The following is a 15,067-nucleotide window of genomic DNA, read 5'->3' on the forward strand; positions in this document are numbered from 1 at the left end:
AGAGAGAGAGAGAGAGAGAGAGAGAGAGAGAGAGAGAGAGGAAAGAGGCACCTGTGGCCACCGGGAGAGACCCCTGTTCCACGAGACGCAATCACGAAAGGTGTAATGAACCAAGAAGAAACACACACAACCAAGAGGAATGTGGCAGCGGCAATTGCATAAGGGCCGTTGTTCGAGTGCGGCTTTACAAGCAAAAACCGTTGGTTTGTTTTCGATCGGGTTTTAATTTTTTAATGAAATAATCTCACGACGAATATATATCGCGTACGATCGCGCGCGCGCGCGCCCACCCGCCACGCCGACGCCGGCTCTGAGCGGCGACGGCTACGGCGAAAAAAGTTGCGGCGCAGCGGCATGATTGCGCGGCAATCGGGGGCAACACACGTACGACGTATGTGCATATTATTCGTGACAGTGTGTATCGTAAGTGCGCAGCATATGATAAAACCGACAGTCTAGCAGTGCGAGCGCCTCGGCGGCATTCGCGTCTTCACGCGGTGACCCTGACCGAGCCTCCGTGATTAAAAACCGGAATAAGTTGTTTCAATGTCCACTATATAAAATGAAGAGCCATAGTTGTTAAGGCGGTGGGTTCCGGCGTTCGGCGTCCTCGGCGTCCACACGCGTTCGTCCTTGGCCCGAGAGGAACTTCGAGAGAGAGAACGGCGGTGAGTCACGGGGTAAAACGCGCGCGCGAGAGAGAAAGAGAAGCAGACCGCGAGTTAACTTTCGACATACACGACAAAATTTCGAGGTTCCTGGCAGATCGAAACGATCGAGATAGTCGAGACGATCCGACATTCGGAATTGGCGTCTAAATCTCTACATTCGGAGAACCAAATTTCACAAGTCCGCATTCTCGTCGCGCACCCCCAATGTCGAGCGCGATTCTCCGTTCGCTCGTGCTGAGACTCGAATTGGACGCGTTCGGCGCCAAGGGTGGCGATGGAGACGCGGACTTTGGTCTCGGCTATCGAGCGGGTAGGTGAAAGAGGTGATAGAGAGAACAACATCGAGAAAGAAAGAGAGAGAGAGAGAGAGAGAGAGAGAGAGCGGGGAAACATCGGATACACGGAGATAATCCAGAGACTCTAAACCTTATGATCGATCGAAGTCGTGAAGAAGTAGCGACTGCCATGATCCCAAGTGATCCATATCGACAACTTAACTATACAACGGTCGACGGCGACGAGCGTACGGACCCATCGCGCTGTCTCGCCGCGGACAGATCGCGCGGATTCGACGGCGGCTAGGCCGCTTCTCGACCGAGCATGCCGATCGTATCCGCACGGTCTTCGTGGCGGGTCGATACTCTTTTCAAAATATTCTTCATACTTCCGTTCAGGAGAATGTGTTTCTTTCACCCCGAACCATTGAGCAACCCCCCGCATGCGTGTCCGAGGTGACAGGCCGAGTCCGTTTATCCGGCATTAGTCCAAATTGCGAGAAAAACGAAAACCGAGGGGAACCCTCGGGGAAAAACAATCGCGCGGCAAGACAAACGAAAACGTGATATATTCGGCGACAGTCGCGAATAGAATCGTACACGTACAATCGCGAAAATCGGCAAATCAAAAGTGAAAAAAAAAACAGACGGAATATCAGAAAAGATAGACAGAGAATGAGATATGTAACAGAATATCGTCCGCTGAGTGGGTGCCTTCGTCAGGGTTTTCCGTTACAGTAAACAAACAGTTCAAGTATAACTCACAATTAGTAGTGCTATGGTAGAACAGTAATCACAGTGTACCGCAGTAAACAGTTACATAAGTAAGTATACGGGAAGCACGTGGTCTTTTTCAGTGTCTGCAGAGAATCTTGTCGTACACGCGCCGCCGTTGAGCGGACAGTGGCACGACCGGAAGTATACCGGATTCATTTCGTGCGCAAATTCCTAAACCGGACCTTCCCCGCGTCCCACACGATCGGATCTCCCACCGTCTGGGTAAAAAAAAAACGTTTCTCCCAGCCCGACGAGTTCCCGTTCCCCCGTTTCTCGGACCGCGAACGATCGGCGCGAAAAGATTCCATTCAATTATCCAGGAAAGAGAGAGAGATAGAGAGCAAAAAAACATATCCTACGATTCAAAATTTCCAAAAAGAAATTCCTCAACCAAATCGGTCGCTCGCAATGCCCCTTCCCTCCCCGCGATTCAATCGACATTTAACGAATAAATATGATAATAAGTGTAATAAGTGTCTGTAGTTTAGCCAACGTGTACGTTGTATACTCTGAGATAGGTGCGAGAGGCAGCGAGCTTGTGTGAAGCTAACGACGAGCGCGAAACGGAATGGGTAGACAGCGAGAGATAAAGAGCAAAGAGAGAAAGAGGGAGATAGAGAAAGAGAGATAGACGATTGCACGGCGGAGCCATATTTAACTAACTGATAACGATTAATTAATTACAGTAACCATTCAAGATGACTTAATTAACAGTTAACCGTACCGCATACACACGCATAATTATTAATTACACGTACTCCAGTATAAGTAAGGGCCAGCGAGTAGCGCGCGCTTACCGCGCGTACCGCCTCTATCCAATAAATAATCGCGGAGGCACTCACTACGGAAACCGCAGGCAGGGACTTTGGGACTCGGACGCGGATCGGAGGGTACCTGAACACGCGAGTCCGGACTCCGGGTCAAAATTGCCCGCTGTGGTCCAACGTAAGGAGAAAAAAACAAAAAAAAAAAACAAAAAAAGAAAAGGGGAAAAGAGAGAACAGAAAACGAAAACGCCATCGGCTGTCCGACGTTGGAGAGCCGCTCTCGCGCGGCTTATCCGGCATCGGATCGGCTTCGGCTATTCGTCTTCAGGGTCGCTTCAGCCGGTCGAGCTCGAGCTCGACGAGGAAGGGGGAGAGAAAGAGAGCGTGTTCGGGCAGCGCGTGTTCAGGTGTCCCGCACCCCGTTACTTTATTGGTCTTTCAAGTGCAGTCTTGAGTTACTTCACTTACGGCGTTGTTTTCTACACAATACAAAATACCCCACCACCCGTCCCCACCGGCGAACCAATCCACCTCACCACGCTCCCGCAGGAATAATACATCCCCCTTCACCCACCGCCCCAACCACCCCCACTCACCTCCCCATATACAACGTTGTTTAACGTCCGTTCGCGATGAACTTGGTTGCGAGTCCAGCGGCGAGCGCGCGCCGTTCCTCCTCGGGCGAAATTCGAACTTGTTCGGCAAATTTCCTTTATTTCGAGCAAAAACGAAATTTCGAGCAGATCGATCCTTATGGATCACCGTCGACTTTACTTTCGATCCGCTAAAAATGTATCTTCGAAAATTTCCAGCGATAAAATGCTAAAGTGACATGAACAATGCAACCTTCGCGGTCTCGACGGTGCATCCCTTTTGTGTTGCGGAAAGGAGCGCGCTTGACCTTGACTCCAAAAATGGCGAACGTTAAGTTTCAAATTTCAGACTTTTACGTACAGTTAGTTACCGAGTAATACAGCGCAGATTATCGTTAATTTTCGACGCGCAGCCTCGTCGCGACAAAAACGATTTCAAGAAAGTGAAAGAAGAAGAGCAAGGGGGAAGAAAGAACAAGGACAAGGTGCACGAGTCATCTCGCACTAAAGAGCGCGACGAGGTTGCGCGTGCAGGTTTAATGGTATCGAATGAGTTTGGTCAAAGTCCCCTTTTGGGCAAACACACCGACGCACTTCCGGTCCCGCCGGCCAGCATCGTTCGACGGAAAAAGAATAGAATGAAAAGCAAAGAGGAGAAACGAACTCGAGCCTCTCTCTCCAAGAAGATCGCGACAGAGTCGTGGGAGAAGCGGTCCTCCGTTCGAAATTCAATTCTAGTCAAAAAAGGGTACAAAGCCGAGACGAGTATCAACTCGGACTGGCGAAATCGGTACTTATTTAATGTGAGGAGAAAGAAAGGAGGAGAGAAGAAGAAGAGAGAGAGGGAGAGAGAGAGAGAGAGAAGAGAAGGAAGGAAGAAAGATGGAAAAGGAGGCTCGAGTGAAGGAGAGAAAGAGAAATTTTCCACGGGATTGCACGAGCGCGCGTTCCACTCGGCGCGTGGAAAAAGAGAGAACGAGCTAATCGGCAAAAAAAAAAAAAAGAAAAAGCAATATGGTGCTGGGAACGCAACCTGTGGAATCGGCGGGGTGGCGGGACCGTACACGAGGAAATATCCGCGTTGCTGACAAAACGTAGCCTCTTTTCGTTGTGTCAAACCGCCGGCCAGGATCCGGGCCGATCCTTGTATAAGCAAAAACGACACTTTCAAAAAGCAAAAAAAGATGGATGTACGGTGCGAATGGATCTTTCATGAAGCTTCGATTGTTGTTGTTCCATCGAGTTTTTCGTTTTGCATAAATGCCTACCCACCCACACGCTTTTCCGGCGAGGCAGCGAGACGGGTATCTCTCGCGTTGCACGACCCGCGACTCGGGGTGAAACAGCTCGAGGAGCGAGCGTATGCACTCCTGGAGGAAGTCCGCCTCGGGTGAGGACCAGGACGAGCAAATCAACGGTCGAGCAAACGTCGAGAGTACCCGTCGAGTTTGCCCCAGCCTTTCGATACCGCGGTTAACCTACAATTACATTATTATTATTATATTATCAATTATTAATTATTACAATTATTATTACGATGATTGCCAGAAGGCAATTGAAGGCGTATTTTACAGAGAAACGAGAGAGGGAGGGGCGAAAGAGAGAGAGAAAAAAAGAAAATCTAAGGGAAGTAAAGCCTCGGTTCAAAGTTCGCTCGAATCGTCGAAGCCATAATACACATAAACGTGTAATAACTCTTAAGTGAATCGACGAGAAGCGGTAGTAAGGAGAGAGAGAGAAGCCACGTTTCGAGATTCTCCTTTCTTTCTTTTTCTTGGGTCCTTTTTTTCATCTAACTATATACACGTACATACACGAAACATATACGCGTACACGCCCTATAATTACTTTGGTTAATTGTTATATACGTTACTTAGCATACAAATATTTATATACGAAAGTAGAAAAAGGAACACGATACCGCGTTATTAAAAAAAAAAAAAGAAACACGAGAGAGAGTTCTTTCTTTTATTATTATTATTATTATTAATATTATTATTGCACAATCGCGGCGTCGAAATTTTATTGTTGTTAACGATCGCGCGGGATTGGTTTTGCATTATGTTTGTTTTTTTTTTTCTTTTCTTTTTCTTTGTTCTTTTTCGTTATATATACGCGTGGTATCGCACGACTGAGAAAGACGGAGATGACGGACGCGACTTGTCGTTGATTGAGCTTTATACGCGTTTCCCTTCGTTTTCCTTTACGTTTAAGTGTATCGAGTTCGATTCTCGCTTTCTTGATCTTTCCTTTTATTTCTTCTTTTTTTTTTTTTTATTTGCGTATATATCGCATGGATTACGCGCGCCGCCCACGAGTTGTTCAAATTGTACGTTCCTCCTTGCCCCCTCCCCCCATTTTTTTCACGTACACCTGTGCATTTTCCTCATTTAGAAGACAAAGAGTACGGGGACTAATCTCGATCTCATTGTGCGCGCGTACATCCGACGATTGTCGCGGCGAAATCAAACTCGTTCGGATCGGGCGGATCGCGAGGGTTGAGGTGCGCTCGCGCGGAAATTTGGCTTCATCCCCCGGTCGCCGCGTACTCTTCAATCGTCTCTTTTCGCAACGTTTTCGTTCGCCGAGTCGCGAGATATCGTCACCGACGGCCACGCTCGCGGCTACTATTGTTTTTGGTCTCGTGGTAAGAAAAAAAAAGAGAGATAGAGCGAGAGAGAGTTCCTATTTAATGAAAAACTAAAATAATAATCGGTAAGAAAAACGATGATGACGTCGAGAGAAATGACTAGAGAGGAGAGAGCGAGCGTGGTGGCGTGGTAACAGCACGGCGGCGTTCGGCGAACGAGCTCGTCGAGTTACGTTTGCTAGTCAGAATTGGTTAAAAACGATGAAGCAAGCTAGGGGTTTTTATGATTAGTTGTGTACTGCCTATTGACTAATTAATTAATTAATTAATTAATTAATCTATTAAGCGTAGCCGTTACGTTAGTTAAACGCGGCCCCGTTCTTGAGCTGCGCTCATCCTGAAGTTAAGTAGGTCATCAACGTATACACGTACGCACGCACACACAAACACACACGTACGTACGTGCATACGAGTGTATGCATGTATGTACACTCGCGCATATACACATATACACACGTGCACACACACAAAAAAAAAATGGTATACAAACTACGGTTCTTTAGTTACTATTCCTGTAGATTGAGTTTGCCGACTTGTGAAAATTAACCGCAGTCCGCCGAGACGTACGCGTCATATGTCGAACCTAAGTTAATAACTTGATCCTTATTTTTGTTACGAACTTCCTTTTTCTCATGCCTTAGACGCATACACTCACGCAGGCTTAGCGCTGCCGCAAACTATTACATGTAGCGTAGTGCTACCAACACTACCGTCACTCCTACTATTACACCTATTGCTACCGCTACCGCTAGAAATTGTTAGTACGTCGCTATTATTATTATTATTATTATTATTATTATCATTATTATTATATTATGTTATATAAATATATATTATTATTATTAACATTATTATTATTATTAGAATTAGAACTGTATGTTTCAGAACCCGTGTTGTAAACTGTTCTGTTCTCGTTCGTGTGGTTTATTAGGTAAATCGATGTGATAAATGTCTAGTTCTCTTTGTGTCGATTCGACCGTCATTAGTTCCCTTCTTCGTGTGCTTATTGTTTTAATTTGTGATTCCCTTTCGTTTAATTCGTCAATCTCTCGTGTGTGGTTCCTCGCATCGAAATTCGCGACCGACATCGGCTTCTTGCGGGCGAGAGGGAGTAGAGACAGAGACAATGATGAAGAATCGAATCTTTAAAATACGCTGACGATTGTCACATGGAGTTTAGGACACGTGCATTTATTAAACTTTATCGTTACCTACTATTACCTTGTCGAACAAGTGCCGGGTGTACGAACGCGACGCGACGCGTGGTGGATTCACCTTCGAATCTTGCCAAACTTTGGGAATATCGTCGGGAAAAATTGGACAACTTGGAATGTACAATTGCAAATCGCGAAATTGCCCGCGAGGTAACACGACGCCGCGAAATTAACGTCGCACTGATCTCGATAAGGAACGCTCGTACACTCGGCGATATTCGTTATTAGTTAATGCTATTAGTTATCGTCGTTTAACGCTCTATTAGTACTATTATCACTATTATCAGTTATCGCTATCGACTCTTGATACGACCCCTATTGTCGATCGGCGAGCGAGATAACTATTTCGATTGCCCCTCGTCTCGATCACGCTTCGTCGTATTGGCGCCGTCGCTTCTCTCCGTTCTTGCCAATTACCCAAATTTCACGCGAGATTGTTCCACTACACGGAAAGGGACGATCCCCCGTCTATTTTTCGATCGCCTGTTGCCGCGATCTTCGCGCAAAGACAAAGGAAACTCTCTGGAATCGCGATTTCGATTAACAAGAATACTTTCGTTGCCAGACCGACACGCCGACGGCGCTGAGCGCGAGGTCGATCGATCGAGACGAGGAAAGGTGTGCGCGATTTGAGATGTTTCGATGGAGGGTTAGTGTTCAAAAAGTACGATGACGAGCCGAAGGTGCCAGAACCCGCGACTGGGGCATCTCGAGACGAAGAGAGCGTTTGCTCCCCTCGCTGGTTGCTCCGGTCGCGGAGCCGTTCTGGTTGCAACTAGAGAAGCTATGGGATCCTCAAAGCGCCCACGCACGTCGCGAGCTATAAAGCGTATCCATTTTCAAGTTTTGGAAACAATCGACGCGCGATAAAATAAAAAAGAAAATAAAAAAGCAGTTATGGAAACAATAAGCTATCCTATTAAAACAAACACTAGTAGGAAAGAGGGAGTAAGAAAGGGAGAAAGAGAGAGAGAGAGAGAGAGAGAGAGAGAGAGTGAGAGAGAGATAGAGAGAGAAAGTAAGGAGGAAGCATGTCATACGATTATATTCACCAGTCTCTTTCGGTTACGAGCAAGTTCCGCATTGTGTAGGATGTCTAATTGATGATCACGATGTGTATAATGTGAAGGTTAATAACCACGAGATGACGATGATTGCGACTACAACGGTGGAAGAGCGAGACCCAAATTGAGAGAAATCGCGAGAGCCTTTTTGCACGAAAACAACGCATTACAACCGGATGCGTTACCTCTAGGAACGTTCTTTTTGTTGTTGATGATAACGACGATGATGATTATTACAGTACGTCGATGAAAAAAGAAGTGAAAGAAAAAAAGGGTGCTTCTGTGCGACGGAAGAAGAGCTCCGGGCACGCGTGGAAGGAAAATTCGAAATTCGAAACCCGTCTTTTCCCCCGCCCCCGTACCACGTACGCGATTCCATCGATTCCATCTCGCGTACGTGGGCAGTGTTCGATGACAATTCGAAACTGATATAGCTGTTGGAATCAAGTTTGTTCTTTTCTGGACGACCAATTGGCCGTTCGATTCATTATCTTCCCCTAGCTATATGCAGTGACGGCGAGCGACTAATATTGCCGAGCGAGAATGAGAGAACGAGAGAGCGCGAGAGTGAGAAAGAGCGCGAGGGAGAGAGAGAGAGAGAGAGAGAGAAAGAGAGAGAGAGAGAGAGAGAGAGATCGGATGTAGAAAGAAAATCTCGCTCGGTCAACCCCTCTTTGCTTCCGGAAGCAGTCATTCTTACTACGATCATTGCTCCGAGATGCGTTAACTTTTTGACCCCTTTCACCCGCCGTTACTGCACCCCTTAGTCAAAAGAGGTGCTCGATCCTTATGGATCGATCGTATTGTCATATTCTGTACTTAGGACGCTCGAAAGGTGTGCTTAATTTACGCGGTGCAAAATTTATCACACGAAAATGAATATAAAAGGATAAAAAAAAGAATAATCAGGCGACGCTTCGTCGAGATCCTTTCCATTTCAAATCAACGTTTTCGACAAGAACAGTCATTTGGAGAATGTTTGTTTTTTTTACCAAGAATTTTGAAAAATGACGTTCGGTACACACAATCAGTGCGCGAATGAATCTCGACGAAACGCCGCGGTACTTTCGATCGAACATATCAAAACACGACAGCTCCATGTTGGAGCGTTATTATCGTGACATTACTTTCGACATGTAATTAGATTGTAAGTGATGAATCCGACGTAGAAGCACGCGTCTATGCGCGAATCACTACGCGTGCTCGCGCGTAGACGCCATTGAACACTGCATGATCGATAATCGCGCGAAAGAAAGCGAAAAAAAAGAAAAGAAAGGGAGATCAGGAAAGATCAACGCGTGATCGGGGACGGGAAAAGATCCGATCCTTGAAACAACCTTTAGGCTTACGATCGAGGATTAAGAGTTCGTTAGATGTTAATGTCTGCGGAGCGGGTCGGCTTGGCGTCTTCGTGGAAGTGATCTTTTGCAAAAGGCAGACAAAAGCTTTCTCGCAAAATTCCAAATTTATTCCCGGAAATTCCGATGTGTCGGACGAGATTTTTTATCGGTGATAGAGTGATGTGAAGAAGTTCCTTACGACGGCAATCGAATTCATATGGCGACGAGGATCAACGAAGTAAACAATGAGACAAAGACTCGAACTGAGAAGATCACTTCGACCGGATCGCGAGGCCGATTCGCGGGCGTGTAGATCGAAGATAGGCGAAGGAAAAAGAAGATTAAGCGAAAATAAATTCTTTGTGCCTCACGACTTCCGGCTGGACGACCTTTCGCGCGACGACGATATTCGTGATTGACACCTCGGACTGTTGCACGGAAGACGAGGTTGCGGAGGAATTCGAAATGAAGTTGTAAATATGCGGAAATTATGCGAAATCACACGCGCTCCCCGCTCGTGAAATTCGTTCCTTCGTAAGCGCAAACGGAAGCTCGTCGATTCCGGAAGCACGCGATCGGCCAGCCTAAATTTAAGGTCTTTTTTAGAAATTAGCGGCGGAAAGGCGGATATATATCGCGAGAGGGCGACTATCGCTGCAATTTTGTGAATGAGAGAGCAAGGGTTTGCCTGCGAGAGCGAGATAAATTGCAAGACAGAGGATGAACGTACGAGAGAGAGTGAATGTGTATTGACGAGTGTATACGTTGACGTGAATGCTAATCGAGCGAATGAAGATGACAGTGTGAAAGGGACGGAGCGAGAGAGACAGAGCGAAAACGAGAGAAAGCGAAAGAGAGAACGGTGTGTTGAGAGAAAATGGGATGTAAATGTGTGTGCAAGATAGGAGAATAAACAAAATTTTACTACCAAGTGGACTAGAATCGCAACCGATGGGCATTATTAAGCGAAAATAAAATTTTCGGAGCGTTTTTTCGACGAAGAAAAGCGTCCAAAATTGTACCTATTTTCATTTTATAAATTATATATATATATATGTATATGTATATGTATATGTATAGATATACGACGACCTAAACGATTATTATTGCAAGATGTAATTGCAAGAGAGAGAGAGAGAGAAAGAGAGAGAGAGAGAGAGAGAGAGAGAGAGAGAAAGAAAGAAAGAAAGAAAGAAAGAGAGGGAGAGTGTGTGAAAGAGAACGAGAGAAAGAGACAGAGAGAGAGAGAGAGAGAGAGAGAGAGAGAAAGAGAAAAAGCAAGGCAGTAGGAAGACGATGAAAAATAAGAAATTATTGTATCTATATTCGGAAAATGATCGATGATGTATTCGAATCGTGATTATTATTATTATATATTATGATTATTGTGTATAGTTAAGGCAAAAATGGAATTTTAGACGAAATTATCGAACTCGAGGTATACATATAGGGAGCGTAAGTGAGAAAGAGCGTAAGAGAGTAAGAAAGAGCGTGAGAGAAAGAATGAGAATGAGAGTGAGAGAATTTCTCGATGGTGATTGCACATTGCATGTCGACAGGCAACAAAACAGAGTTCCCCTCCCCTCCAGTAAAGTCAATAGTCAAAACCGAGTCACGGCCGTAATATGAAAAGCAGTCAAAAACGCGAGTAAAAAAAATAATTCTTCGAAATCGCGAATTTTCGGGAAGTTTCCAAATTGTCACGGGCGACTTTTTTCCACTTTTCGAGACCGCGGTTCTTCCGAGACAAAAAAAGAAACTAAATTAGAAACTCTGAGTGATTTTCGTTTCCTTTATACCAGGACCAAAAGAGGAAAGAAAATAGCCGAATATATATCTATATATAAAAATATACATATATGTATGTATGTATGTATGTATGTTCGTATATACGTACATACATGAACCAACACACGCTACACGTACGAGACGTGCGAGCGCGTTCCCTGGCGCGACGATCCTGCCGGATCGACACGCGATCGTGCAACTTTCGGACAACCAGAACGAGTGCCTCGGGTCCGACCCGGTAACGGGGACGGGCCCAGATTTGGGAAAATTTTTGCCGGCAGATCGACGCGCTTGGGGACTCGCGGAGAGGAGGTGAGGCGATAGGAGGCAAAAGTAGCTCGGACAGCAATAGTACAGGTCGAAATACGCAAAAGAAAAAAAGCAAAAAAAAAAAAGAGATAAGAAAAAATGAGAAATAGTTCGAACGACCGGGTTTTTTTCGGAAAAAATAATGTCGGAACAGCGGAAACAAAAATCGCGTAAAAACACGAGGCAATATATAGTTGCATATTTTCTTTATCGCGCGCAGATCGCAGTTTTAGTTCTCCCGTATCGCGATCGTAGATCGATCGTTGATCAATTTTTCGACGCTCACGGCGCGAATCGGCGTTCGATCGGCAGCGAGTTCTTCGAGATCGCGAATGCGTTCAATCGGCTCCGAACATCCCGAACACGATTGAGAGAAATCGGCGAGGTCGCTATTCGATCGACGGTCGCGACGTCGCTGTCACCTTCTTTTTTTTTTCACCGCGACGTATCCGTTTTTCTCACTAGTATTGCGCGCCCCCCTTATTCCCCCCGCCCGACTCCCTTCACCCTGCAAACCCCCCGCCTAATTACAACAGCATCCTCACGTGCGGTACAAACCTCGCGGATATATCCCGTTCCCACCCTGACCACTCCACCGCCAACACTACCCCCCTCACACATCCAACCCGCCCTCCCCGGTCCCTCCACTACCAAACCACTTTACCAGTGTGAGTGAATGTGTCAACACGTGCAAGGATTTCAAAGAAAAAAAAGCAGTCTAGAATTTTATGGAGGAAAGGTGGAAAAAAAATGAGGAAAGCGTCGAGCAAAATGCGATCGTGAGGATTGATTAAAGAGAAAAACCGGGAAAACGTACACACACACACATTCGTCGGACTGCGTAGGGACATTTTGCATCAATTGTGTAAGAGACACGAGACAGAGGGAGAAAGTGTGCGTGTGTGTGAGAGAAAAGGGGAGATTAAAAGCAAAAAAAAAAGATAAATAAAAGGAAGTGAAGTCGAGTGAGAATGCGCGTGTGGAAGATGCGAGAGCGAGAGGTAGAAGAGATCCTAAAGAGAGTAAGAGCGAGAAGATAAAAAAACGGCGGAAGCTAAAAAACAAAATGTACGAACGAACATTGATACTGTCTTCGTTTTTTAAGGTCGTTTCTCCGTTCGACACGCTACTATATGAAATATTGACATTTGTCATTGGATTATTACCGACGACGATGAAGTATCATTATTATGATTATTATTATTATTACGAAACTATTATTATTACGATGATAAATGATTATTATTATTATTACTACCATTTATTATTGTCATTTTATCAATTTATTATTGCGATGATGATCATGATTATTATTATTAATATTATTATTATTATTATTATTACGTGGTACAATAAAAATTTAATAAGCATTCCCAGTCTCGTGACTACTGGCCAGTTCCCCATAATTGCACGATCATGGATGATAATTTCCTTATCACGCGCGCTTCAAGCAGCGTTACGACTTCTCTTACATATATAGATGATAAACTGTATATTCGTAGCAGAAGAAAATAGAAGTTTATCTCAAAGTGTAGCAATATCGAGTCTATATACAACCGTACAGGGACGGTTACTTTATAGTTCTATCTTTTCTACGCGAGAAAATGCACACGACGAATAAAGGCAGTGAACTCAATTTTATTTCACTTGTAATACATGTTTAATATGCCTGCTTAAATAAAAATTCATTTATTTTAAGGGGAAAAATACAACAAGGGAATAAGGGGAATAATACAACAATTAACTTGATTTTCAAGAGTAATCTACGCGAATGTTGTTATTATTGATATTATACACACACATACATACAAGGAAAATTATTCTATTCAGGTTTTTTTCTTAATACATCGAAAACTTAGATCCTTTTGTCACCGTACGTTGAAATCGTGGAGAAATTGTAAGCTTTTCTCTTTGTAATTTCAATTTCTTGCCTAAATTTAAATCTTAAATATATTAATTTATTTCCAATCTTTATATCTAATATTAGGTTGATATGTATAACAAATATATCAATTTATTTCAAATCTAATATTCTGTTTTTGGGCGATTCTTAACAGTTAAAACTTCGTAACAGAAACAGTGTCGAAAATGTTACACTTGTACATAAATGTGACCTGCTTACCGACGAAAGATTACGGGGTCAGCCAGTTCAAAATCTATATTTTCGACATAACACATACGCATTGTAAACTACATTATGAGAAAAGAAATATCTCAAAAATAGCAAACATTTCTTCAATAAGTACTAATAACATATTTATTTATATTAATATATATGAATATTTTCCAAATTATAAACGTATATAAAAGTAAAAAATTTTAAATAAAAAATATATAAAAACATTTTTTCAAAACTTTAAGAAAACCTTAGTTTCTCATGAAAACAATTATTTATTCTGTTGAAATAAAAAAATTTAGATTTAAGTAAATATGTTATTAGTACCTACTAAAATACATACTACTTTTTAGATATTTTTTCTCGCAGACTATAAGATGATCAAAACGGATTAGAGGCGCAAAGGTATTATGTCAAACAGTGACACGTAATAATTCATAATAAAGAAATAGGACGAATATAGAATCGATATCTTGTGAAATTAGATTAGGCTAAGTACCATCGTGGCGTTGCTTGTCTAACGCAAAAGTATCGCCGCGTAATTCGAATGTTCTTTGTATCGTATTCTCTATATCGAACATAGCCTCAATCTATTACGATCATCGTTCGTAGATAATCTTTCGTCGGTAAACAGGTCACATTTATGTACAAGTGTAACATTTTCGACACTGTTTCTGTTACGAAGTTTTAACTGTTAAGAATCGCCCAAAAACAGAATATTAGATTTGAAATAAATTGATATATTTGTTATACATATCAACCTAATATTAGATATAAAGATTGGAAATAAATTAATATATTTAAGATTTAAATTTAGGCAAGAAATTGAAATTACAAAGAGAAAAGCTTACAATTTCTCCACGATTTCAACGTACGGTGACAAAAGGATCTAAGTTTTCGGTATTAAGAAAAAAACCTGAATAGAATAATTTTCCTTGTATGTATGTGTGTATAAGACATAATTTCTATGTTACTTCTATGTCGCGGACTTTTGATCACACTGCGTTTAAAATGCAATATTTCGAAAAAATGAGATAGAATCAGAGAATAAATACCTGTTTTACTGACCGTCGTTCATCGGTTGTCGCATCGAGCCAATCACTTGTCATTATGCTTGTCCGCCTATTATTCACTTTACCGGACACTTATTCGTTACTTCACTAATTACACGAGTACTAATCGATCGGAAAGACGAGACTAATCACGGTTCTGAGCGCGGATCAATGGGATACACGGCGATTCGTCGTGTCATCGCAACGCGAAGTTCACGTTCATCGGAAGCGCGACAATTTTCCCTTTTCAATGGTTCTTGTTTCAAGCCGCTGCGACATCTACACGTGGAGTTATTGACGATAGTATCGATCTACTTTATCGCCGTAGCGCGCTGCGGACGACGCGACGCGAGAAAGGAATGCGGAACCTGTTGTTACTTCCGCAATTCACCTCGCACTATACGCGATGGCACGCGGTGGTACGGCTCGCCCCCCCCCCCCCCCCCCCCCC

The 15,067-nt window shown here is 43.6% G+C and overlaps 1 protein-coding gene across 5 annotated transcripts in view; it reads right to left on the reverse strand.

Annotated features, from left to right (window-relative positions):
- The window catches only part of LOC116849985, a 239,013-nt gene that overhangs the window by 220,389 nt on the left and 3,557 nt on the right, over nucleotides 1–15,067 (reverse strand). The window contains exon 2 of one of the 5 annotated variants that reach the window (XM_032827724.1): nucleotides 14,620–14,895. The exons of the other annotated variants lie outside the window; for them this stretch is intronic. Coding sequence (XP_032683615.1) covers nucleotides 14,620–14,673 — 54 coding nt within the window. The 5' untranslated portion in view covers nucleotides 14,674–14,895. The remainder of the gene's footprint in view (nucleotides 1–14,619; nucleotides 14,896–15,067) is intronic. 5 annotated transcript variants of the gene reach the window in all.

This window comes from Odontomachus brunneus, unplaced genomic scaffold, assembly GCF_010583005.1.
Source record: "Odontomachus brunneus isolate Ranch 3 - 2012 unplaced genomic scaffold, Obru_v1 Obru_scaffold_130, whole genome shotgun sequence".
In the NCBI taxonomy this organism is placed as follows: domain Eukaryota; kingdom Metazoa; phylum Arthropoda; class Insecta; order Hymenoptera; family Formicidae; genus Odontomachus; species Odontomachus brunneus.